At 30.0% G+C, this 26,587-nt stretch overlaps 4 protein-coding genes across 7 annotated transcripts; 1 reads left to right on the forward strand and 3 right to left on the reverse strand.

Moving 5' to 3' along the window:
• Positions 1-804: 804 nt before the first annotated feature.
• On the reverse strand, positions 805-4,004 carry LOC124836923 (peroxidase RIP1-like). The gene is made up of 3 exons (XM_047312169.2): positions 3,773-4,004; positions 1,914-2,108; positions 805-1,742 (listed from the first exon to the last, which is right to left on the reverse strand). The coding sequence occupies exons 1-3, from the start codon at positions 3,989-3,991 to the stop codon at positions 1,182-1,184; spliced, it is 975 nt and encodes a 324-aa protein (XP_047168125.1). The 5' UTR covers positions 3,992-4,004; the 3' UTR covers positions 805-1,181.
• Positions 4,005-8,420: 4,416 nt separating this feature from the next.
• Positions 8,421-11,665, reverse strand: LOC124836925 (peroxidase RIP1-like). Its single transcript, XM_047312172.2, has 3 exons — positions 11,172-11,665; positions 9,266-9,460; positions 8,421-9,171 (listed from the first exon to the last, which is right to left on the reverse strand). Exons 1-3 carry the CDS (start codon positions 11,412-11,414, stop codon positions 8,611-8,613), a joined length of 999 nt encoding a protein of 332 aa, XP_047168128.2. The 5' UTR covers positions 11,415-11,665; the 3' UTR covers positions 8,421-8,610.
• Positions 11,666-15,524: 3,859 nt separating this feature from the next.
• BLOS1 (GCN5L1 family protein) lies at positions 15,525-22,403 on the reverse strand. Of its 3 annotated transcripts, none has more exons than XM_088092223.1 (4): positions 22,188-22,403; positions 21,898-22,103; positions 20,645-20,765; positions 15,525-15,779 (listed from the first exon to the last, which is right to left on the reverse strand). In XM_088092223.1, exons 1-3 carry the CDS (start codon positions 22,300-22,302, stop codon positions 20,676-20,678), a joined length of 411 nt encoding a protein of 136 aa, XP_087948349.1. In that variant the 5' UTR covers positions 22,303-22,403; the 3' UTR covers positions 15,525-15,779; positions 20,645-20,675. The 3 variants fall into 3 exon arrangements, with proteins under 3 accessions (XP_087948349.1, XP_087948346.1, XP_087948343.1); XM_088092220.1 differs by lacking the exon at positions 15,525-15,779 and adding an exon at positions 18,956-19,100; XM_088092217.1 differs by lacking the exon at positions 15,525-15,779 and having other exon boundaries at positions 20,455-20,765.
• On the forward strand, positions 15,789-18,896 carry LOC148204457 (phytochrome E-like). Of its 2 annotated transcripts, XM_088092206.1 has the most exons (2): positions 15,789-18,055; positions 18,235-18,896. In XM_088092206.1, the coding sequence occupies exons 1-2, from the start codon at positions 17,146-17,148 to the stop codon at positions 18,300-18,302; spliced, it is 978 nt and encodes a 325-aa protein (XP_087948332.1). In that variant the 5' UTR covers positions 15,789-17,145; the 3' UTR covers positions 18,303-18,896. The 2 variants fall into 2 exon arrangements, with proteins under 2 accessions (XP_087948332.1, XP_087948326.1); XM_088092200.1 differs by having other exon boundaries at positions 15,789-18,896.
• Positions 22,404-26,587: the final 4,184 nt, after the last annotated feature.

Consider the following 26,587-nt stretch of genomic DNA (forward strand, 5'->3'; position numbering starts at 1 on the left):
CTAACATAAAAAATTAAATTTATTATACTAACCTAATAAAAATAAAACCTAATAAAATAAATATATACTAACCTAATAAAAAAATTAAAAAACTAAACCCTAAAAATCTAACGCACTTCGAAGTGCGGTTTGTCTCAGCCGAAGATCGAAATGCGGTGGGTTTGTGCTTTTCGCTTTTGGAGGTGCAGGAGGAAGTTGTCGCAGTTCGAAATGCGGTGTGCAGGAGGAAATTGCCGCAGTTCGAAATGCGGTTTCTCTGTGAAGGGTATCATTGGAATTAAAATATGTTTTGGAGGTGCAGGAGGAAGACCGTGAGGTGCAGGGAGAATCACTCTTATAATTTAGAACATAGCTCTGTGTTGACAAACATTACGTTTTCATAACTATTAGAGATATAATATAAATCCTTTGGACTAAAATACCCAAATTAAATTTTGAATACTCGAATATGTCATAAATGCTTCAATATTTTTTTTTAGTTGTATCGAACTTTAACATATTTAACACAGTGAACAATAAAGAATATGTAATTAATAAGTCTAAATACGATGGATTTGGTTTCATTGTCTTTCATACTTAATTTGCATTACAACCATTTGTTCTTTTATGGTCACTGCAGTCCAAAATGTAGGGGCAAAACACAGAATACCCATCTTAGTTATCATTAAAATGAATCATTCAACATTTGGTTTGTCACATAATAAATATCAAAAGATTGGTCAAACAGTTGATGCATACGGAATACTGAACTACAAAAGGAAATGAACATTAATAAACTGAAAGAGCTTGGTCAAAATATAAATAATGCTTCGAAAAGTAATCAGCACATTGTCAATGGTTTCCTGATGAAAGAAAGTTCAGTAAACCATTACACATTAGTAACCACATGAAATTTTAATTAATATAAACATTTCCAAGAAACAAGGCAATTGGTCTCACAAAAGAACCAAAGAAAAATATTAATAGTAACAGCAAGCAACGCATCTCGCACTTTCTTAACTCTATGGGGTTCATTATCTGAAGTTTTGAACCAAGAGTCTTATTATCAACATTGATAAACAGTATTCAAGGTGATGTATAGAGTATAAAAATTTGCACAAATATACGACTTTATATCAAACAGTTGCTCAAACCGTTATCCTTCTCCTGTTGTGACCAAGGCATTGAAATAATATGCAGTGCTAATTGACTTTTCTGCAATTGTATCTGATCTCTCCGTAGGACCCTGTAAGAGGCTTCAAGTTACCCATCTTAATCATGGAAACTCCAAAATCTTTGGCAAAAGCATAAGGTTCATTGCTGTATAGTTTCACCAAACTGTCACTTTCACAACCATCACCCTTGAACAGCTCTTGATCAGAATGGAGGAGACCCTTTTTGTACAACAAAGATTTATAGTATGTGGTGTCAAATTTTGAAGGAGTGGCATCAAGGGGTGCTAAGCTATTGTCTCCTCCTCTTCGAGGGCATGACTCACGCAAAGTGGCAGCAAATTTGGGGTCTATGTTGGTGTCATTGAAGATCCTGTCCCTGAAGTTAATGCACCTTGCTAATCCAATGCTATGGCCACCGGAGAGGACCACCAAATCCTTGAGGTTTAGTCCATGAGTTTGGAAATTAGCAAGAAGCTGTTGAAAGTTGAAAAATGGAGCTGGAAGATTGTCATTCGCAGCATCCCTGCTTGCATTTCTTGCATCTCTTCTGCCTAGTAACACTTGGTACCAATATTGTGGACCACCCAACTGTTAACAATCAACACATCAAGCAAAATATGTGTATGCAAAACAAAAATCATTTATTATTTTGCTATATATGTATATAGAAGTTGGATAGATATCACTGTGAACATGGTTTTAACCACAGAATGATTTCTTGCAGAAGGAGAATTGATGAAAGATTTGGATTGCACTCACTATGGCTACAGAGTCACGAGCAGCTACAGCCAAGATATCTGCGCATGATACTACAGGATGTTTGCAAGCCTTATCCACTGCTGCTTTGATTTTATCAACCACCTCGAATCCTCTGATTGAATTCAGATTTGCGAATGCAGTCTTCTCCCCCAAGAAGAAAGGTGTGTCATCTAGCAGCACTGATCCATCACAGCCCTGCAGTTTTCCCACGTGGATATTTTAGGTTCATCCTACGTTTGTTTAATACTATAATGCTTCAAATTTTGCTATTAGCTTCTGACTTGTACCCTACGCATCATATACATCACAAATAGTTGTTTCCTTTTGCTGTTAAAATAGATATTAATTAATCTAAGTCTCACATCAACTTATAAGAAAAAAAAGGAAGTAATTAATATTAAAGTACTACAATAAATAAATATTTGTTTTTAGTGTTTTCGCCATAACATAATAACTCATTTGGATAATTTGGTAATTGTGTGCAGAAGGTTTGTAATTTTTGGAAAAACAAAAATTATATAAGAAAGTTTGAAATTTTTATGACAAATATACGACGAGGTTTACAATTATATGAAAATTTGATATGTGGATATTCTTTTCTTTTATTCTTTTTATTGCGTGATTTCCAAAATAAACTATAACATAAGGTATTTCAGTCTTATATTTTATAATGAATCATATAAAGGTGTTAATACATATTATCCTATTTATCGTGAGTTGAACGTTTAGTGAATTAATCGACCTTAAATTAAAGAGTTCAAAAACTTCAAATATAGTCCGATTTATCACAAATTAATAGGTTAAATAAATTGACTTACTTAATTATAAGTTTTTGTTTAACACCAACAAAAATTAAAAAAAATCCTAATTAAAATTTAAATAAAGTTCAATCCAAATTTAAAATTATGTTAAACTTCAAATACAATTCAAAATCAAAAAAAAAAAATATAATCTAAATACATTTAGAGATAAAAGACCATTTAGAATCTTTTTTAATATAATTTTATATTTATGATTTATGGGTAGATTAGTAAACGTAAAGTATTACAATAAATAAACATATGTTTTTAGAGTTTTCACCACAAAATAATTTGGTAATTGTGTGTTGAAAGTTTGTAATTTTTTCCAAGAAAAAATCATATAAGAAAGTTTGAAATTTTTATTCAAAATATATGACAAGGTTTGCAATTATATGAAAATTTGATATGTGGATATGCTTTATATTTTTATTTTTTTATTGTGTGATTTCCAAAATGAAATTAACATAACATATTTTAGTGTTAAATTTTATACTAGATCATATAAAGTTATTAAATCCGGTCATCCTATTCAACTAGACTAGTCATTTGATGAGACAACCTAATTTTACTTACTCAGAGAGTCTAAAAATTTTAAATCTGACTCGATTTATCATAGATTGATAAGTTAAATAGATTGACACACTTAATTATAATTTTTTTCAATACCAACAAAAATTTTAAAAAAATTAATTGAAATCTAACTTAATTTCAATCCAAAATGATGTTAAACTTCAAATACAATCTAAAATCACAAAAATAGAATATAATTCAAATACATTTAAAGATAAGATAGTATATTTAGGATTTTTCTTTTTTTAATATAATTTAATATTTATGATTTATGAAACTAGATTTTTAATAGATTAAGTTCATTTTTTACCCATATCAAAATTTGTAATTTATTGTTAATCCAATCAAGCTTGAACTCCTAATAGACTGGATTGATTCACTAGTTTTAATCTATTTTGACAGGTCTACGTGTGACCGAAATTTTGGTGGAATGAAAATTAATTTTAATTATGTAAGAATAGTTTGAGGATAAAATAATGTGGAACTTACATTAACAAAGCAGTCATGGAAATGCAAACGCAGCAAGGATGCTCCGATGCGTTTTTCATGAAGAATTGCCTCCTTTACAAGTGAGTATATGATTGGCAATGCCTGAGGGCAAACTTGGTCATAATAATCATGACTTAGCTGAGCAAAGGTAGGGATCATAAATGTTGGCACCAAAGTGGCCATAAAAATCAGAAGAAGAGATTGAAGATGAAAAATCATTGTGCTGATAAGATATTGCTTTGTGAGTGTAGCTAACAAAAGTGCATAGGATTTATATATAAGAGGGAATGATGTAGAGAAACTTGTTTTAGTTACCAACATATATAATATTGTAGGTCATAGTAGACCAAGTGATTTTCTTCTCAGTGCCATTCACCACTATCCCATTACAATTCTTCAAGCACTGCTTCACCAACTCTTAGATGCAGACATATATAATATATAGATACATATATGTTGCAATTATATACTATTGCAGAAAAGAATATCACTGTTCATAAAAACTTTGGTTCTGATCAAATTTGGGAGGTCTACACCTTGTAATATTTGGGAAATAGCATATATAATTTTGGATGAGTTTGTTGCATTTTTTTTTTATAAAAAAAATGTGTTTCTTGGTTTCAGTTTTTTATGGTTTGTGTTTATTTTAAAGAAAACATTTTTCTGTCTTTTTTTTTAAATAGAAAAATCCCTTATGTTTTTTTTTTTTAAATACGATATTATTTTAAAATTTGCCCTTTAGTAACAAAACTGCCCTTTTTGTATGGTTTTATATTAATTATAGAATATTGTTTGGTTGAAGACTATTTATATATTAGTGTTAAATATTTGTATAAGAAATAGTGGAAAATGTATTTTATTATTGTTTCGTCAAAAAATAAACTTTAAAAAATAGGGAATACAAATAAAATAATATGATATCTTTGCAATTAAAAAAACAAAAATATAACTTTTGAGAACTAAATATCTCGTCTCAAATTGTGAAAGTTGGCAAGTGGAAAGTTTAAGTGAGAAACTAAGCCTCTAATTACTACCCGTTTGTATTATTAAGTATGAAATTAAATATAATGACTAAGAACAATGAAAAACTAGTTAATTTTACTATGATTTTTTAATTAAGTGATGACAACTAATAGAATTAATTAGGGTTTGAATCCTACGAGTCCCTTCTAGCAGTTAAACTCAAAACAAGTTCACTCAAAAATCTTGAACTTCAAATTAGCTAAAATGCTTAAATTAATCTCTTGAATTAAAGCACTACTTAAAATGAAATTTGATGGCATATAAAATGAAAATTCGAATCTAGAAATTGGTCTAGCTAAGCCTCTTTAGATATGGGTAGTTGTTGAGGGTGATAATTATTAAGAACATATAATTAATAAAGTGGCATGACAAAACACACTAATTAGATGGCTAATTACCCAACACGTTTTCTTAATTAACTATACAGAAGGATATGTATTATATATAAGTTGAAAAGTTAAAAGGGACACCTAAACTTCTAAGCAGTTGTTGGAAAAGGAAAGTCCCCCAAACACTTCTTATGTAATCATAATACGATACATTAGAAAAAAAATTAAAATAAAGATAAACACAACAATATCCTTTATGTTAGAAAATTTATACATCATGGAGAGATTTCGAAGTAAACGATTCTAATCATCCCGCTTCTTGTGTTTCATCATTGTCGTGCCAATATATTAATACACGTGATTAAGTAATTATTAAATATTTTTTTGTAAAAAATAAAAAAGTTAACCAAATGAATCATGATATTATAAAAGTAAAGTTTAATATTTAAATTTAAAAAACTTTCAATCCAGTTGAATCATATTAAAATATTTTACTCTATTGATTCAAAATATTTTTTTATTTTTTGTTTAAGTGGGTTCATATAACTTGTCATTACTTCTATTTTCTGGTTTCTATCTTGTTTATCAACTCTCACATTTTCTTTTTCTAACTCTCTCTCTAACTCGTTAGTCAACGCGTTCTTTGAAAGTAAAAAACGAAATAAGTAAAGAGTAGGAAGAGTTTGCAGAAGAAAAAGACTGAGTTTGATAAAAAAAAAAACAATATAAACAACAATTACATCTTAACAGAAAAAAATCAAATGATAAGATATTTAAATTAATATATATATATATATATATATATATATATATATTTAAACAGTAAGAATAATAAGTTTTTTTAATAAAAACTCAATTAAAAATACTCACTTTTTATAAAATACTTAAAACTTAAATAAGCTAAAGTAGAATGTAAATAAAACACGTTTTCTCCTCACCAATACCAAATAATATTGAAAATTTATAATTATAAAAATTTAGAAAAATAATACCAAAATAAGTTATAAGTATTTTAATAATTTAAATCTGAGGTGAAAAAAAAATGAAAACTAATAAATACTTACTTATCCCCTCTACTTCTATCTAATTTATAAAGTAAAATATTATTAATAGTTGTGTTTAATTAATTTGGTTATTTTCCGTCAATATCGACAGATATTGACAGAATATCTAAAAATGCATATTTATTTGTCTTTCGGCACCTTAAGTTGATAGAAGAATTAAAAATATATTCAAATAGTTATAACTTGTTTTATTTATTTTCTTAATAAGTTGTTTTCATCTCGGGTTGTTATTAAATTATGTTTTAACATTGTCGTGTTGCTTTGTGATCTTTGTTAGTTTAGATTATTGGTAATCAAATCATATTTTTTTTTTCATATACACAGAGGGAAGATGATTAGGATATAGACAAGTGAAGATTTAATACAATTTATAAATTTTTCTGTGAGAATAAATAAAAGGCAGGAGAAACAGTCATAATATGAAAAAAAAATAATGCAAATGTTTTAAGATATAATTTTAAAATAATTACTATTGAACATAACAATATTAATAAATTAAAACGGCACTAAAGCTGACAATCTATCAATACCTTCATCATACTTTAATTCACATAATAAAAATAAAAATAAAAATAAAACATAAAAAAGTGTCATGGAAAATGTAAATTGCACTACTGTAATGGCAATAGATAATTATTGTATGGAAGAACTGTTCTAGATTCATTATGAAGTCAGAGTGAAAATGAAGAGCATTAGCAAGTCAATATCTAAAACTATTTATATTAAATGATAAATGCTATTTAAAAATTTCCAAATAGAGAAGTTTAAACTACTTTGAAAGACCAAAATTATAATAAAAAATATAAGAGATTGCTGTAATGATTAAAATTGGTTTTTTTATTTTGATTGTTTCACAAGTTTGACTTTAGTTTTCAACGTATAAAAAACAACATTATCTAATTGGGTTGGGATCTAAACAATTATGATGCTTATTATAAATTATTATCACACAGAGAAAATAAATAAAGACAAAGAAGTTTTGTGATTGAATATGTTTATTTCTTTTCTCTCTTTAATCGCTGAAAAAACTCACTTCTTTTTTAATTGTTGCTCCTAATTAAAGAATTGGACCTCACTGAATCGGATCATAATTCATGTCACTTCTCCACTTTCTATATTTCATTCTTAATTTCAACAGAGCCAATAATTAATAAATCATGATCTTAAATATATATATATATATATATATATATATATATATATATATATATATATATGTTTAATAAAATATGTTTAAATATTAAAATTATACTAATTGATAAAGTTTAATTATTGGTTAATTAATTGAGAGGCATGAAGATCGGTTGGGTTACATCAAATTCAGATTCAATTTGATCAATTTAGAATAACTTGAATTTAATATTTCAAAATTTATATTTGGTCATTTAAGTTATCGAATAAGCCGGATAGGGGTTCTTTGAGATTGAGCCAAATTTGAGTAGGTCAGTTGCCAATTCATATTGTATCAATTTCAAAATAGTTTTTATATTATTTTTAAATAAATACAATAAATATACTGAATCTTCTTAAAAATCATATCTATAATTTTAATAAGTATTGTTATAATTAGCTATTACATTTTAACCAAAAACATATCATATTAAAAATAATATTTAAAATTTAAAATATATCTATAAATATTAAAAAATAACTGTTACTCAAACTTAATTATTATTATTATTATTATTATCTATTTTACCCAACCTTATTTATCTAACCCGACATACAAGAATTAATGTGCTTTCAAACCTTACCAGAATATTAATGAATTAAAATAGTAGCTGAATTAAATTGAAGTTGGGCCTTGTAATTGTCATACTGGGCTTCAAATACTGATCTGCTGCACGGAAAAACTTTGAAGAAAAAACGGGAGTTTTTTTCACCAAGTAAAAGAATAAAATGCAATTGCATAAATAACTATTTTCTTATTCTCTGATACAATTCACGAGATATTATAAATTATATATATGTAAATTTAACAAGTGTATGCTTCTGATTGGATAGTTCAAACCATTCCATACATCATAAATCCTTCTATTGAATTGTTTGTGCATAATAATCTGAGCAAGGTTTGTACATCACCATCACTGATTATATGAAAGACACAAATTATAGTATTTTCTTAGAGCATTGAAAGGATTCATTTCGTATATTGTTTCATTTTATTTACCTTCAAGTATTTAATAAACGTATAATTAAGAAAGTATTGGCTTGAAATGCATAACATAAATATAAGTGTAAAAGATCTCAGGTTTTAGATTACCATTGGAGTTGCTTAAAACAACACATAGAACACGCAAAATGTTTCATTGAACAACGCAGACATGACCAAGCATATTATACAATATGGTACAATACATACAGCTTCTTATTCTTTCCACTGCATACCATTATTGAAATTCACACCTTGTAATTTGTGATTCTAATTCACCCTTCTGCAGTGACATCTGATCTCTCCCTTACTCCCAGTAAGAGGCTTCAAGTTACCCATTTTGATCATTGAAGCTTTGAAATCTCTAGCAAAAGATACAGGGCTTCTACTGTATAGCTGCACCAGCTTGTCACTTTCTCTGCCTTGTCCCTTGAACAGTTCTTGATCAGAATGGAGGAGACCCTTTTTCTGCAGCAAATCTGTGAAGTATCTGCTGTCAGCTCTTGCAGGAGTAGCATCTAATTTTTCTAAGTTATTGTCTCCACCACTTCGAGGACATATGTTCCTCAAGGATGCTGCAAACTTGGGGTCAATGTTGGATTCATTGTAGATTCTGTTTCTGAAGGTAGTGCACCTTGCAAAGCCAATGGTGTGGCCTCCAGAGAGAGCCACAAGGTCCTTCACATTCAATCCGTGAGATTGGAAGTTGGAAACAAGCTGAGAGAAGCTGAAGGTTGGTGGAGGAAGATTGGAATTTGCAGCATCCCTGCTTGCAGTTCTTGCATCTCTTCTACCCAACAACACTTGGTACCAAAAGTGTTTTCCCCCGTACTGTTAACAGCAAAGAGAAGCATATTACAGTTTGAAATAACTCTCATGAAATGTAGTATACGAACTTTCTGTGAAATGTTTGTGTAACACTTACAATGGCAACGGAATCACGAGCTGCTATGGCTAAAATATCTGCACATGACACCACAGGGCGTTTGCAGGCCTTGTCAACTGCTGCTTTGATTTCATCAACCACAGAAAACCCTCTTGCTGAATTATTATTTGGAAAAGCTGTCTTCTCGCCAATGAAGTTTCTGGTGTCGTCTAGCAGAATTGATCCATCACAACCCTGTTGTTTCAAATGCAGTTGTCTTACGTTTCAGTAAATTAAATCATAGCACTGTAGCAGAAATGACATGGTGATTAGTATTATCTTTGATCTTTGGAATATAATATTTTTATCTATACCCCATTTTACAGCACACAAGCCGTAAAAGTCTTTAAATAGTGTTGGACATCATGAAAATTTAAATTGTGATTACAGTAAGGTACTGTTTTTATTTGAAAAATGAATGGAGGCTAGCAGCCATGAGTTAGGTGTGCATTATTCTCCATGCAATTAAATTATTCTGTATAGTTTCATATGATAACATGGTTTCTGTCAGTTTGTCTAGCGTACAGAATAATAGAGTTCAGTTAATTATTGCTTGCCGGTCCACTGTTCTGGTTCGTGGATGATAAGATTGAAAGTGGTATAGGAACAATGATTGAAAAAGGAGAGTGTAAAATATATATGAAAGCATTTCTACGTGCTATTTGTTATAAAGTTCCTTTCAATGTATGCATGCAAACCTTTAAAAAAATGTGCAAAAGAAAATTTCAGACTCTTGTGGATTTATACAATTTTAAAAGGGAAGAAAGAGAATCTTGAAAGATAATAAAGGTGATATGATAGGAAAAACAGAATCATATAAAATAAGTGTAAAAGTTACTCTTAAAAAATCACAATAGAAAAATAAATAAATTTAAATAAAATTGCTGTGGAGACACATCAAAAGTTGAAGAAAAGTTACGTATTAACATTGTGAAACGCATTTTTATATTATGATTTAATCACACATCATCATCTATAATAAAAAAATTTACAATAAATATTTTAAAATTACATCAACCATAATTTATAATTAAATGATAATGTAAAAAAGTGAATAGAACCAAAGGAAGAAGTAATATTTTTATTTAATCTTCATATTATTGGAACCAAGATTGCAATGATTTCCTTTACAAAATTAAACCACCCACATTCGCATTCTTCCAACATAATGTAAATATTTTACTTGTTCTTAGATTAAGAAATCTCAGATCCCATACAATCGAATGAATATCGCATATGCATCACTAAAATAGTTCTCGCAAACGGATACCGGCCAAAGTTCCAATACAATCAATTAAAAATAAAATTAATTTTAGAATATATAAATACATACAAATTCTATGTACAAGTAAGTTGGTTTTGTGAAAATTAAATTAAATTTAAAGTTTAACTTTTTAACAGATAGTTTAGAAAAGAAAAAATAATCTCTTTTATTCATATAGTTGAAATAATATTGCTGAATATTTTACAATGAAGTATTTTTTTCCATTACATTCATACCACTTAAATTTAACAAAAAGCAGTTACTCTAACACCGTTTTAAAAAGTAAAAAATAAATCTAATTCAATGTTACATATTAAATTTCTAAGATATCCATTTATTTTTAAATTGATCTTATAATCGATGATCTCCAACAAATATATAAATATAATTCAAGATAATTCGAGAAAATACAATATAAATTACTTTGAAATCACTTGAAAGTCGATGTTTTTTAACAATGTTTTTCTCTGTATGCACAAAATAGGTCAAACTTCCAGCACAGCACATGTTTAAGGAATAAGCTTTGTTTGCCAAAGTATATTTGCAGACATGTTGAAATCTAAGATAAATATTAATATTGTTGGTGTGATAGTAGCATAGCATGTACTAAGAATGTTTAATATGACAGTAGCAGTGACTTACATTGACGAAGCAGTCATGGAAATGCAAGCGCAGAAGAGAAGCTCCAATGCGAGGTTCTCTGTTAATAGCTCTTTGAACCACTGATCTTATGACAGGTAATGCTTGAGGGCAAACTTTATCATAGAAATGAGGAGAGAGGTTTGCATTGACAGGGATCATTAATGTCACCATGCCAATAACCACAAACACAACCAATGATTGAACACCATCATCGGAAGAACCCATCTTCAACCTCTCAATCATACCTTTCCTACCAAAACAAAATGACTTATATAGACGGAAGGAGCATGCTAACCACAAGCCTCATGCTCTCATTTTTTCATTACTTTAATCAATTTTACTGTCAACAACATTATTGTATCTTTTTTCAATATATATTCTGTCTGCTACCTTTGACCAAAATATAAAACATGAAATAGAAAAGGAGGAAGAAGCCCACAGCTAATATATTCTCTTCAGCATTAAAACCAGTTGATTCAAATACAGTAGACTGCCATCGCCTCCAACTTTTATATCTGTATCATATTTCTTACACACCGTGCTTGTTAGTGTACATAACTATTTGTCATGCTTGTAATAACTCATGTAGTAAGACATATGTATACAGCTATATAATATATTTAACAAATAAAATTAATGACAATGGAAAGAAATATGCCATTATTGGATCTTTGTTGGTTTTCGACCTTTACTTTTTCTTTTCATCTCCTAATGATTTGTATTGAACATTGTACCATTCTTCGGGTCTAACATTGTAAATATGTTTGGTAAATAGGTGCAAGTAGAGATGGTAATGAGTTGGACGGACACCACATATTATTTGAGATATTGTACCTCCATTTAACAATCGAGACATATCTGACAAGATAAAAAGGGTAATTTTTTGGTCTCGATTGTTAATCTAAACATAAACTTCAAAAAAAATACATTAAATATAAAAGAATTGCTTTAATATAAATATGCTAAAAAAATATTAAAAACATATATACAAATTTAAATTTTTATGAACTTGGAAAAGCAAAATTAGTTGTAACCAGACTTTCACATGTTTATAGTATGAAGTGATCAACTAAAACCTGGAAAAAAATCCAAAAAACGTTGCAATATTAGATACCAAAAAATAAGGAAAAAAAATATCATATAGATCTTTCACTTTCGCAATGGAAAGAAAAAGTAGTGAGGAGAATGGTGGGTGACAATAACGACAACGAAGAGATTAAGAGAAGGGATTTGAGGATAATAGAACGAAAAAATGGGCGAATGGTGCAATGGTAGTAGCAAAGATAATGGCGCATCGAAAAAAAAAATGAAAGGGGGAAATGGAAAATGGGGGAATTCATAATGGAAAAGGGAAGGGAAGAGAGAGAAAGGAGAGTAGCCGAAGTTTGGAAGAAACAATGTTAATAGTAGTAAACAGTGGTGAATGGAGCAAAAGATGTTGGAAAACGGCGTTGTAGATGTTGGGTATAAACAAAGTCTTACATTGAATAAAATAATAAATAGACATGAGTTTATATACACATAAGATACATCCCTTGATAAGAAGTCTTTTGGAGTGGTACCAAAAACAAATCTGTGGAAATTTATAAATATGTGCGTATATTGAACTTACACAACATTAGAGACAAGAGAACAATGATAACTTTTTAAGAATTTATCCTAAGCAGACTTTTGGTTTCAAGTTATTTACAAAACTGAAGCAATAATACTTGTATAGCTTTGGTTCTATTAGAAGTTGAAGCCTAATGTTTGCAAATAAAATTACAAAATATTAATTTTTGTGGAAAATTTGAAAAGAAATTCAACTTTTTGGTCTTGAGTTTGGAAAAATCGAAGCCATAAAGGTATACAACCTCAGTTCTCTGACAACCAAGACCAAATCCCCTTTCTTAGATAAAATATTTAAATAAAAATAATTACGATTTTGAAATTTTCAACTTTTTGAACTTGAGTCTCGAAATCTAAAGTCATATAGGTATACTTTTGGCAATCGAGGCCAAATCTCATTTCTTAGATAAAATATTTAAATAAATAAATGGATTTTTGAAAATTTGAACACATCTTTTGGCTTCGATTATTTAAAAATCAAAGTCAAATCTTCTCTCTCAGATAAAATGATTAAAAAATAGCAAAATTTTTGAAAAGTTTTAAAAATTCCGTGCACCTTTTGTTTCGATTCTTTAATAATAGAAGCCAAAATAAGCATATCACTCAAATTGAAAAGTCAAATATGTACTAGTGGTTAAGGAAAATCGCTTTCGTTTCCCATAAATGACATCAATGGTTTAATCCCAAGTCTAATAAGATAGCATCATTAGAGTCAATCACCACATTCAAGGTATTATCCATTTTGGAGTTTGAGTACTCTCATGTTTTTATCTTTAAAAAACGTCTTCAAAAAATGAAAAAAGGGAATGATCTTTAAAAGGTCATTGACCTTGATTCTGAAACTATTACATGAATAAGAGTGTTTATTAAGTTCCTAATTTAAGAGTTTTGAGTTAAGAAAAGTGTTTGGTAAGTTAATTGATAAATTATGATATAAAAAGGATAAATTTATGGTTCTAGGATACATATTATTATGTAATTATAGTTTTATATTTTATTAAATAATTAAGTTCTTGTTAAGTTTTTTAATACTTTCTTTTTCCAAACTATATGTTTTTTATTTGTCTTTCCATTTTAAACTATTGTTACATTAAATTTCCTCTTGTTAAATTTTTCATATAACATCACGTAATAAAACATTTAATATTTCAATGATTAAACCAAAAAAAAATATTAAAAATAAAAAATATAAAAATAATAATTAAATTAAATTAAATAAGTTACAAGTTACAAACTATAAATTATACGAAATAACATAATTTATAAAGTAAAAACTCTTAAAATAAGATAATTTAAGTATTTATCAAATATTTTTGTGTTGATTAAACTAATTTATAAATTAGTAATGATCTTATTACCCTAAAAGAAAATAGTTAAATAGGGGATCTTTGTTGAAGAATAGCTTTTTGAAGATGCTTGAATAATTAAGATGGTTGATTATTAAAAGTTTGAGAAATGAATGAGATGCAATCATATTCGACATTATAGATAAGTTTTACCGCGATTTGAAGCACCAACTTACGTGGATGATAAGTAAAAGAGATTAGATTAGCATAGCATGGCTACATAAACCTAACTCGCGGATTCATCGCACACCATGTATTGTATTATTTTGTTTAGAAATTATGAAGGGAACAGCTAATATTCCCAAAAGTTGTTGCAGAGAGGCCTTTTATTTTTTGGGGAATATCTAAAAGTGATCAATTACAGAACAACGACAAGGACCCATGTTCTAGTCAATGAAGTCTGTTAAATTCTCCAACCGACAACATCATTCAGTCCTACCAAAACTATGTTTTTTTTAATAGATAATAAAATCAAGTTGACCATCTTTTACATTTTGTTCTATAGAAAGTGTTGATAGTAAAGTTAGCATCTGCATAATTGTGTATTACATAATCAATTGGGACCCTTTATAAATTATAAAAGAGGTTAGCATAGAGAAAATTGGCTGTTATATTTACCTTTTTAATTTATTTTAATTTTATATTATTATTTGGTTTAATTAAGTTTCGTTTTTTATTAAATAAAGACAATGTGATTTCTTATCTGATCATTCTTTGAAAAGTGATTACTAGACTTAATTAATAAATTAATTTTTACATTTAGGAAGTTAATGTGATTCTTGTATTTTTATTACAATCGGTTCTTTTCTAAATCATAATTAACATTATTAGGAAGTTATCATGTATATATGTCTAAATTTTGTTCTTCCTCTCTAAATCCTTTTCCTCCCACAACACAATTTCTTCGCAATCATCTCCCAAAATTACCTCTTTTATATCCAAAGTTACCTATCTAAAAACTTTGATTTTTTGATTTCATTCTTTAAATTCTTTAAGGACAACATTAACTGAAAAAAAAAAAAGACCATATTATTTCTATATCAAAAATAGAAAAACTCAATTGAATGAGAAGTAAATATATAAACCAAATTACTAATTAAACATTTTATTAAAATGATATGTGATTACTTTCAAACAAACCAATTTAACAGAAAATATCACATTAACTCTATTTAACAAAAATTAAGTTTCAATTGAGTCAAAAAAATAATATAGGAGGAAAACAAATTAAACATAAAAACCAAATTACTAATGAAATATTATTATAAAGGACTTTTTGTTATGTGAAGTAAACCATACTTTCAAAAACATTTTTTTCATCAGAAGTAAATCTTATTAATTCTATCATTATACTTTAAAATTATTATAAACTAAATTGAGTCTACGAAATTCTAAGCAATTGGAAAATTAATCGATATTCCATCTTCCACAAAAGGTGTGCATAATGCAGGAGGATAATACATTTGTTAGTAGAATGAAGTAAAGACAATCAAACTCTTTCTAACTCACTGAATTTTAAGGTCACAACTGAGTTAACTAGACAGTTTTTAATCAATATATGCTGCCAACTTTCTAAAAGGGTCATGCTTTGGTTCTCTTTGAAAGCGTTGTTCTGCATCAACTGAACACAATGTAGATTGAACCCTCACACATACGGTTAGGAATAAAAGAAGTTAATTGTTAGTAGAGAGAGAGTATAAATAATAACAAAATAAGTGGAGAGAGGATTATCATATATTTTCCTTATGGGTATAGACTAGACATTTTTCAATGGAGGAAGGGAGGCTTCCTTGGAACGTATAATTGTATTTCTCTTTATATACATTACAGATTTAATAATATACATACACATACTTTCATTTCTTGTTTCGAGCGTTATTGTGAGAAGAGAGTGTTTTGTTTGGTTTCCTGAACAAAAGAACCTAACAAGTTGGTCCGACCTGCCGGATCGGTATCGGAGGAGCAATCAGAGCGTGTGAAGAAGAAGAATGGAGGGGAAACTAAACGCACTAGAAGGAAGGATAGAGGGACAGATGGTCGCGATTGAATCAACAGTAGAAGAGTTGAAAGCGGAGATGAGAGCGGTAACTCGGAAATTCCAAGCGTTTGGTCGCGCTCGAGAACGACGAATCTGGAACCAGCATCAGAGCTTCGAAGGAAGTCGTGAGTCCGTCAATGTTGGACGCGAATGACGACCGCTGGAAAACTCGAAGGAGGAATCGGAAGAAGACAGAGGAGAAGTTCGACACAGTTGGAGGAAGCACTTTTAACTACCTACTTTTGAAGGTACGGATCCCATGAGCTGGATCGCAAAGGCGGAGAAAATCTTCAACCTCCAGAAAGAGAAGATGAAGTTCGTCTATAGATGCATGGAGGGAGGTTTGGCGAGTTATTGGTTCCGCTTCTGGCGGAAGAAAACCAGACACCCGACTTGGAAGACGTTCACCAACGATCTGACGCGGAGGTTTGGCGGAATGGTGGGGAAAGGAGGTACGGCATGGGGAAGATGTAACTCAAGCTCGGGGACAGTTGCGGGGACGGAGACGTATCGGGGATCGTCGGAGGGGTCTGCCAACGCTGGCGGAGGGCAGGAAGACGAAGAAGATGAGATAGAGGAGAGTCCCGAAATCAAACAAAAGACCATGGAGTTGTCTGTATTATCTGCAGGTGGTGTAACACAATTTAAAACAATGAAACTGCAAGGTTTGGTGCAAGGGAGAAAGGTATTGGTGTTGATTGACAATGGGGCGAGTCATAGCCTTATTTCCACCAGATTTATGGAGGAATTATGGCTGAAAAGTGAGGATACGCTCCCTTATGATGTATATTTAGGTGATGGGGTTGCCTTGTCTTATGATGGAAATTGTTGGTTGTTAAGTACATCCCCAACTGAAGCACAGGTAAAAGACATTGCAGAATGACTACTTAGTAATCATGGGGATTCAACAGGTTTGATAACTGATAGTCTAGCTAATGCTGGTTATCAAGGTGCTGCTTCACTGGGTGATGTCGTTTGTGGCATGGCCACGACAAGAATCAATTCAAAACATTTTTTGTTCTGGTTCATGTCTCACACTGCTAAGGAAGTCAAATGGGGAGGAGCCGAGCACCATCCAGAGGATAGGAATGATGGAGGAAAAATGAACCCAAGATCATCATTCAAAGCTTTTATTGAAGTAGTCAAAAGCAAAATTTTGCCTTGGGAAGTGTCAGAAATCAATGTTATTCACTCATTACAACTAATGATAAGAGATTCTTTCCAAGACACTAAGATCACCGGTCCAAAGACTTCAAACTATATGCAGAAAACTCACACTTCAACTGGAGTGATGGATGAACTCAGTTCAGTAGCACTTGAAATGGTGAGATTAATCGAAAATGCAACAGTTCCGATTTTTGGGGTTGATTCAGGTGGGGTAATCAATGGATGGAATTCAAAGATTGTTGAATTGACAGGTCTACAAGGCAGTGAAGTTATGGGGAAATCCATGGTAAATGAAATTATACATGTGGACTCATGTGACACTTTTAAAAATACTCTAAGCAGAGCCTTGCAAGGAGATGAGGACAAACGTGTAGAGTTTAAAATAAAGCACTTTGGGCTTCAACAACAACAGAAAGTTGTATATCTCATGGTCAATACTTGCACTAGTAGGGACTACACAGATTCTGATGTCGGGGTATGCTTTGTAGGTCAAGACATCACTTATGAGAAAATGGTTCAAGATAAATTCATCAAGTTGGGAGGTGATTACAAAGAAATCGTGCAGAGTCTCAGTCTACTGATTCCACCCATATTTTATTCTAATGAGAGTGCCTGCTGTTCTGAATGGAATGCAGCCATGGAAAGGCTAACTGGTTGGAAAAGAGATGAAGTCATAGGAAAATTGCTTCCTGGTGAAATATTTGGAAGTTTTTGTCGACTAAAAGGTCAAGATACCCTGACTAATTTTATGATTTTAATATACCGTGGAATAAGTGGCCAAGATTCTAAGAAGTTACCATTTGAATTTTTTGATAGAAATGGAGAATTTGTTGAGAGTTCTATAACAACAAACAAGAGAATTGATGTTGGTGGGAATATAATTGGTTGTTTTTGCTTCTTGCAGGTTGTAACGCCAGATCTGAATCAGTTCTCCGAAGAACACAAGCCAATAGGCAGAGAAAACATTTTTGAATCCAAAGAGTTAGCTTATATACTACAAGAGATTGAAACCATGACTCTGACTTGGAGCTTGAGCCAAGCGGAATTTGTGGAGGGGGAGACAAAAGAGGGTGACTTAACTCCCAATAAAGAGGGACCTGTAGAGGGGAGAGAGCTGCTAGAAGCATTTAAGGACATCAAAGATCATCTTCTCCGGACTTATAGTTTTGGAAAAGAGGTGACCAGAATGTGGGAAGTCAATAGAATCGGAGAAGAATGAAAGACATTGGAGGAGGATTTGCCACCACCCAAGCCTCCAGACCAGAATTTGGAGGGCGCCACCTGGAAAGAGGAGCATTACCTCAAATAACAGTTCCCTGACTTCAACCCTGAGGACAATGTTGATTTTGAGGGGTAGAGTAATGTTAGGAATAAAAGAAGTTAGTTGTTAGTAGAGAGAGGGTATAAATAATAACAGAATAGGTGGAGAGAGGATTATCAGATATTTTCCTTGTAGGTATAGACTGGACATTTTCTAGTGGAGGAAGGAAGGCTTCCTTGGGACTTATAATTGTATTTCTCTTTATATACATTACAGATTTAATAATATACATACGTATACTTTCATCTCTTGCTGTTTCGAGCGTTATTGTGAGAAGAGAGTATTCTGTTTGGTTTCCTGAACAAAAGAACCTAACACATTCACTGTTTCTGCTTATAGTAACACAGCAAGCTTGTTGCACAATTATAACAGCCAACTCATGGCTTAGTAAGCTCTGACCCAACAAAGCAGCACGCTTGTGATCCAGCATTCAACATACAAACGTTATTCTGCAAAACCAGCATTTCATTGCAAACTAGATAGTGGCAATGAACCCAGACAAAAATTCAAATATTGTTTCACTAATCTGCTATGTTATCAATGCTATCAGCAAACTGTTATATCACTTACTTATGCATTCTATTCTTTAAACCGCTCAGTCATTGCTTAAATTATTTGCATGATTCTGTTAGGTCGATTGTCTTTATATTTACATGTTTTTAAATTTTGTGAACTTGGGATTTATCTAGAAGTTTAGTTCATCAAATGACTTCACATATTATTTACAAAGGGACGTTTCAGTTGTGGATTTCACTTTTCCATCACTATTCTGAAATAAATATTTATCTGCCGATTTGAAAGTTTTGTCTTATTCCTATTTTTAATCAAATATCAGGTATACTCAAACAGGCTCCTATTCCAAATATTTATTAAATAATTTTAAAAAATTCAATAAAATAAACATGATACTATCAAGAATATAATTTCAAAATCTCAATAAATAATTCTAATTACATAAATATCAATTCATAGTATCAAATAACAATGAAATAAAAATCAAATAATTATAGAAAAGAATAAAAATGATCAAATCTGTATCTTAAAACTAAGTTAGGAAACTAAGGCCCAGAAGTTAATATAAGTTTTTTAAGTTACCTTATAAACTAAAAATATTTTAGTAATTTAAAACAAAGACGGATACCAAAACGAGGACAAAGAAACGAGGATATGTATATAAACATCCTTGTCCAAATATCTAATTTACAAAATCAAATATTACTCATATCTATATTCAATCAATCGGAAATTTCTGTCAAAATTAGGATTGCTTCAGACAATACCACGAAGAAGGATTCATTTGCCATTTCTAAACTGAAGTAATATTTCCCACCTGGTTTTTAGGAATGATTTTATATCACAAACACTTGTGAGTTTATGTGATGTGAGTATATTAGTAGAGTCCATTGACACTCCATGAGTATGCATAGACTTTTAAATTTGACAAACATGTTTCAAGTGCTACAAGAAAGCAGAAACAGGGGAAAGAGTGAATAAATAGCTCAAATCCCTCTGCAAGTATGACTTAAAAAAACTACTAGAAAATGTATAGATAAAATTTGCAAAAATATATTCACGGGCAAAGGCCCGCAAAACAACTGGAATACAAGACTGTTCAGCAGAATTGCTGACGGGAGATGATTATTGCTAAAATTTCGGGAACTTTGCTCTATTTATCTATTATATCCAAATACACAATGCTCTATGACAAAATCACAAAGACAAAGCATCATTATTTTTTCTTTTGTTCCTTTATACACTCAAAAGCTTTATAGTTAGTAGAGAAGAAAATTTCAAATTTGAACATTTACAAAGGCAAATGATAGCAGCACATAACTTATTAAGAATAAGGGTGATAATCAATCTTTCCTTCTTCAAGGAAATTACTACACTGAAAATAAAGGCAAATGGTTATCTAAAACTAATGCATGATATTTGGTATTATGCTTAGAATAGAAAAAAAACTAATGAAAAGGGATTAGATAATTAGAATTACATGGTGACATGCACGAACAATTGCAGTAGTATCACTCTTGGTGAATATTCTGTATAGCTGTGGTGATATTTTTACAATCATATTCCATGATCTTCATCCAGTTCTCAAAGTCCCCAATTTCCTATGAATTCAGATGAAAGTTCACAGCAAGTTAACCACACTTCATAAAAGTCAAAAATTAAATAATAAGTTAAGCACAATTAGCATTGCAATCCAAACAAAAATATACAATACATAGAACATGAGCCAAATTTATGAGAAGAAACTATACATTAATCCTCTCCTTCAATTCCCTCTTTATACTCCATTCTATAATTTTGTATAAGGAGTCTCTAAAAATAAAAGGGGATTCTAGGTACTAAATCATTTATCCCACCCCACGGCTACCTTAAACTTGATGGATGCCTATTGCCAGAATTAAACTCCTGCACTTATCTTAAAATTACAACCATCTTAATAATTGGGATATCCCTAACCATAGATGTAGAACCAAACCTCTCAATTCTTTCATAAGTCAAAAACTGCCAAAAGAGAAACTCAAAAATGGTGTCATCTATCTAAAGCACAATGAACATCCGGCAGGAAGAAACATCATCACAGTCTAGGATTACTTAATTTTTTTACCAGCCCAATTAAAAACTCAATAACAAAGGTTGTTTAGAAAACAGTCAGCAACAGCAACTGCAGACCAATGATTTTGTGGTCTTCACATGCGCAATGTGGCCATAGTTTGTGACCCATTAGTCACTGTCTACAATTCTTCTGAAATATAAAAGATTATGATAAAACTGCAACCACTGTAATTTAAAACCCTGCCCAGTAATTTCAAGAGCAGGCATGTCAATCACACCCCTAAATTTATATCCTCATTTGAAATTAGATGATGACGGTAACAAAACAATCTTTTACAAATAGAACTGTCTAAAACACATCAATAATAACAACCAAGGTTGTTTTGTTACATGTCCCTTCTAATTCTTATCCACACAAATTAGCCAGAGCTGTGTCCAATGCAAAACAGAACAATAATAACTACATTACAAAAAATGTTTTAGAATACTGTCTACATCGGCATTGTCAAGGCTTTTAGAGATTCTAAGATCACAATTATGGCACTAACATAAATTTAAAACGTTGATTGCAAGTAACAACGATAACAACAAATTTAAAAAGCACCCATCCCAAATTTCAACAAAAAGCAGCACATTGATCGATGTTAAAAACGATGAATGCAAGAAAGTAAGTTGTGGCACCTTGAGAGCAGTGTTGAGGGCATGAGTGGTAGCGAGCCACTGATCAGTTTGCTTCATGAACCTTGTGATGGTGACAGCAAGGGCTCGAATTTCGAGCTCAATTCGCTTCTGGTTGATGAAGGACTCATGCACCCCGCCATTGACTGCTTCCACCAACAGATCAGAAACGCGCGCAGTTTTCCTGATGGCGTCCTTTTTGGCTTTCTCTGCATACCCAGATGAAGAAAGTTGGTGCTAGCGAAACAAGATTGGATTTTGATGGAAGGAGAAGAAGGGGGAAAGAGAGATACCTGTGCGTTGGGTAAGGACGAGAGATTTGTGATGGTGGAGTTCGAGCAAATGGTGCAGTGAAGCTTCTAACCCTTTTGGTTCTCCCTCCATTCCCACAGACCCTTTTCCATTCATTCGATTCTGAGCCCCTTTTCTTCCGGTTCGTCGCAAGAACTTTCCCTGCAAATTTCCCAATGCAGTATTGGTTTCGCCCTGTTTTTGCTTCAAAAGCAAAATAGAAGAAAGTAACCCACAAGACAAAAAAGAATAGGAGAATAAATTAATATTTTTAGATTAAAAAAATTATTATTATCATTATTATTTTAGGTTTAATTATCTTTATGGAAGTAGAATTTTTAACGAACTTTGCTTCTGAAATTAAAAAGAAAAATATTTTGATTCATCAAATTTAAAAAATATTTAGTTCCTTTTGTTAAATAAAAACGTTTTTTTTTTAAATTGTTTTCAATCTTGACGATAAAATTAAAAAATTAAAATCATATCTTTTTAAATTTAAGTGATAGAAATAATTCTTAAATTTGGAAAATCAAAGTCATATATTTAAGATTACTTTTAAGATTATTTAAACGTAGAACAAATGTGTTGTTTTAAGATTACGTTTGGCACTGGTTAGTTACTGTGAAAGTCACATAAACTATCGATTTGGGTCTTCCCTAACCACATCAATCGGTTTTGCTATATCAGACTTTTGGTTTTGCGCCTACAATCAAAGAAAAACAAAATTTAAATTATGTTTGATTTCGATTACTTTTATATGATAAGTCTATTCAATATAGCAGAAATATTATATTTTTTTATTTTTTACAAATTAATCTATTTTTTATAAATAAACTTAACCAAATTTAATTAAAAAATTAAATTTACACATTTATATATAATTTAGAAATTAAATTAAAAAAATTTGAAAGTTAACTAATTTTAATTTCGCTGAAATTTAAAGAACTGAAAACACAGTTATATTTTCACATATATATTTTAGACTTAGAAATACATTCCAAAATGCAATAAAAGTTTATGAAATAGGTGTTCTAAAAAATATTTCTGAATTTAGAAATATATTTTGCAACACTTCTTCTTGTATTTAGAACGACGGTTGTAAAATGTATATTTAAATCTGAAATAGTCGATATAAAATATAAAAATAATTTCAAAATGAATGTTTTAAAAGACATTTTTAAATCTGAAAACACTTTTCAAAATATTGGTTTCATATAAAAAGATTAGGATGCAAAATTGCCTTAGAGGGCAGTCATTCAGAAATTTCCTTCTTATATTCGGATCAATTATTTTAAAAGACATTTTCTAAATCTAAAAATATCTTCTTAAACATCCAATGTGGAAAATATTAAAAATATGGGATTTTTATTATATTTTTAAACAGAAGATAGTTTGGGAAGTACCACTTTCATTTATGGGGTGCATAAAGAAAAACAGAGAGGTGCATGAATAAGCATCCAGGACACGATTGAAGTTTCAAGAGTGTAAATAGCAAAGGCCTTCCATTTTCATTCGGCCTACAAAAGCTGTAACCAAAAGGAATCATGTTGGCTTCATCACAGATCACTTTTGTCACGTATATTCCTTAAGTGTTACATCCTACACCACTCTACGTTTCTCTATGCATTCCTATATTTTTTTAAATTTTAAAATTGTCTCTATATTTCAAAAAAAACCTTACACTCATTTTTTTTTCTTCAACAAATTTTAAAATTTGTTGAAGAAAAATTCCTTCAACGAATTTTAAAATTTGTTGAAAATTTTTTTAAGCTTTCAACAAATTTCAATATTCGTTGAAACTTTTTAAAAAAATTTTAACAGATTTTAAAATTTATTGAAAGAATTTTTCAAAAACTTTAACAAACTTCAAAATTCGTTGAAACTTTCTAAAAATTCTTTAACAGATTTTGACCTGTGTTGAAGAATTTATTTTCTTAAACGGATTTCAAAATCTGTTAAATTTTTTTGAAAACTTCAGTAGATTTTGAAATTAATTGAAGAATGATATTTTTGGAATACGAGAACATAAGGAAAAAAGTGGAAAGGGACACGGAGTAACACTCGTATTCATTTAGTAGTAATGTTAAGGCTGAAAAAGCTCATTTTTATTTTTAAGATATAAATCAGTGCCATATATAATAATCCACAATGACATTCTTTCATGTAACAATTATTTTTCTAAATTTAGCATTAAGTATAAATACTTTGTGCATGTATAAGACACATAAGAACCAATTTTTCTGCGCCAACTCTGTTGAACTTCTATTTTCCAATCAAAAAAATAAAGAAGACAACTTATACTATATTTTAAAGAATTTTTTTTCTCTCTTTTTGCAATATTTTAATTACAATATTTAAGGATAACTCAGATTATTTTTACAAAAATTCCATCGCATATATATCAATATATAGCACATAATGAACTGAAGTTAAGTATGAATATATCATGTTAAATTAAAATATTAAGAAAAAAAATCACACCTAATTAGTTGTTTTGAATGGAATCTTTCACGTATTTACATTTTACAAGTCTTAAACTTGAAAGATAAACTTAGCCTAACAGGTTTGATATATGCCTGCTGAATGAACAATTATTTCATCTTCCAAAGTTCAAAAAGCTCTATTTTATACAAGATGGTAATGTAGGAGTTGGTGGTACTTGGTACGTAGAGTGGAAGAGGTCAAGCTTTTTATAACCACTTTATTGGAATTGTTATCAATTTTCAATTAACATTAAAGTTAAGATTATCACGTATAGCAATTATGGAGACATAGACATTGTATTTGTTTTTTCTCTCTCTCTTTCTTCTATGAAAATGATAAAAACGAAAAAGACTTAGTTTTTTGGGTCCAAAAATAAGCGATTGAAAATGAGTGATTAGAACAACAGTACATTCATCACTTTAATTCAATGATTTGTCATATTACTATTTGGAAAATGAGAAAGAGAGTTGCAAAACGATGTGATCGATAGCTACCAATTGCTTCTCTTCCAAAAACCTTTATCACTGTCAATGGAGAGAATATATGCATCCCGCCGGAATACGACGAATTTTAAAAGCTAGACTTCAAAACAAGATATGAATATTAATGGTGAATTTTATAAAGAACCATTACGCATTAGTCATACACGTGCAAAAATTAATTTTCTATTTTTTTTTCTCGCATTCAACCTAATTCGTTATAATGTTAAGTCTCTTCTAATCAATATGTTTGTAGCAGAACAATGATTGTGTTATGGAATTATAAGTTAACTAATTCGACGTTGAAAGCATGCCACCTTTTTCTTAATTCTGGTTCAAGTTTGAGGGGCATTGAGGAACAAAAGCAAATGTTGGTATGTGATTGAAGCAGCCTCTTTTGGCTTCAACGATGATATTTCTCACCTTTTGAAACATAATAACTCTTATATTATTATTGGAAGTTTCCTATCAATTAAATAAGATTGATAAGATCAAATTTATAATATATAGAACAAATATATTTATAAATTTATTATTTATATTTGTTAAGCTTATTACTTTATAAATTATTAAATTATTTATTAATGTTTATTCATATATATATATATATATATATATATATATATATATATATATATATATATATATATATACGTGGCATTATTATCATTTGTTTTTCTTAAACAATTATGTATGGTATCCATGGTTGGTTGATGATGAAGTATCTGACTTGAACTTTACCAAGTTGTCTTTTTCAAATCCCACGTAAGTTTTAGCATTACCATATATATGGCCTTATTTTTGCAGCCATACCTTTCTTATTTTTTTCAAACTTCGGGTGTCTTGTTCTGCGTGCCACACATGAGATTCAAAGAGAGGCACTATATACTATCAACGTCACTAATTAACAACTAACAATGAGATAAACCTAATAGTTTCTGAGTTGGACAAATATATTTAAGTGTAATTTAATAGGAGAGTTGAGTTTAATTTATTGAATTCTTTTATTTTGTTTATCCAGTTTCTTCTTCAAATGTTGAAGTTTATTAATTGTTTAATGTCTCTAAACATGGAAGATATACCTAACAATTATTCTCTACGTAATATTATAATTTACCAACTACATGAACCCAAAATTGACCACTTAGCAAGGATAATAATGGGAACGATAAACTGGGATTAATGAAGTGAAAAAAACAGTTAGAGTGTATATAATGTTAATTTATATTTAAAATTCATTTCTTAACATGTAATATTTTATATTATTAATGAAGCTTTAGGTTATTAAACTACACCCATAATATTGTTCCCAACATGTAACAACATTAATTTGCTTATGAAGATTTTCAATCTTTTTTCTTCATATGAATATATATAGGCAAATGTCAAATTAAGTTTGTGTTAACCACGATAATTAATCATTGAGTAATAAATATAAC

This window comes from Vigna umbellata, chromosome 1, assembly GCF_029865625.1.
Source record: "Vigna umbellata cultivar VRB3 chromosome 1, Vumbellata_1.0, whole genome shotgun sequence".
NCBI classification, from domain to species: domain Eukaryota; kingdom Viridiplantae; phylum Streptophyta; class Magnoliopsida; order Fabales; family Fabaceae; genus Vigna; species Vigna umbellata.

What these genes read in the sequence shown, in the direction of transcription:
- LOC148204457 (XM_088092200.1), top strand. Translation starts at nt 17,146, where the DNA reads ATGGCCACGACAAGAATCAATTCAAAACATTTTTTGTTCTGGTTCATG.
- LOC124836923 (XM_047312169.2), bottom strand. Translation starts at nt 3,991, where the DNA reads ATGATTTTTCATCTTCAATCTCTTCTTCTGATTTTTATGGCCACTTTG. An exon ending in TCCATGACTGCTTTGTTAAT is followed by an intron (nt 2,109 to 3,772) that starts GTAAGTTCCACA and finishes GGAAAACTGCAG; the next exon opens with GGCTGTGATGGATCAGTGCT. An exon ending in CTCGTGACTCTGTAGCCATA is followed by an intron (nt 1,743 to 1,913) that starts GTGAGTGCAATC and finishes GATTGTTAACAG; the next exon opens with TTGGGTGGTCCACAATATTG.
- LOC124836925 (XM_047312172.2), bottom strand. Translation starts at nt 11,414, where the DNA reads ATGATTGAGAGGTTGAAGATGGGTTCTTCCGATGATGGTGTTCAATCA. An exon ending in TCCATGACTGCTTCGTCAAT is followed by an intron (nt 9,461 to 11,171) that starts GTAAGTCACTGC and finishes TTGAAACAACAG; the next exon opens with GGTTGTGATGGATCAATTCT. An exon ending in CTCGTGATTCCGTTGCCATT is followed by an intron (nt 9,172 to 9,265) that starts GTAAGTGTTACA and finishes TGCTGTTAACAG; the next exon opens with TACGGGGGAAAACACTTTTG.
- BLOS1 (XM_088092223.1), bottom strand. Translation starts at nt 22,302, where the DNA reads ATGAATGGAAAAGGGTCTGTGGGAATGGAGGGAGAACCAAAAGGGTTA. An exon ending in CGTCCTTACCCAACGCACAG is followed by an intron (nt 22,104 to 22,187) that starts GTATCTCTCTTT and finishes CTGGGTATGCAG; the next exon opens with AGAAAGCCAAAAAGGACGCC. An exon ending in CCCTCAACACTGCTCTCAAG is followed by an intron (nt 20,766 to 21,897) that starts GTGCCACAACTT and finishes CTGAATTCATAG; the next exon opens with GAAATTGGGGACTTTGAGAA.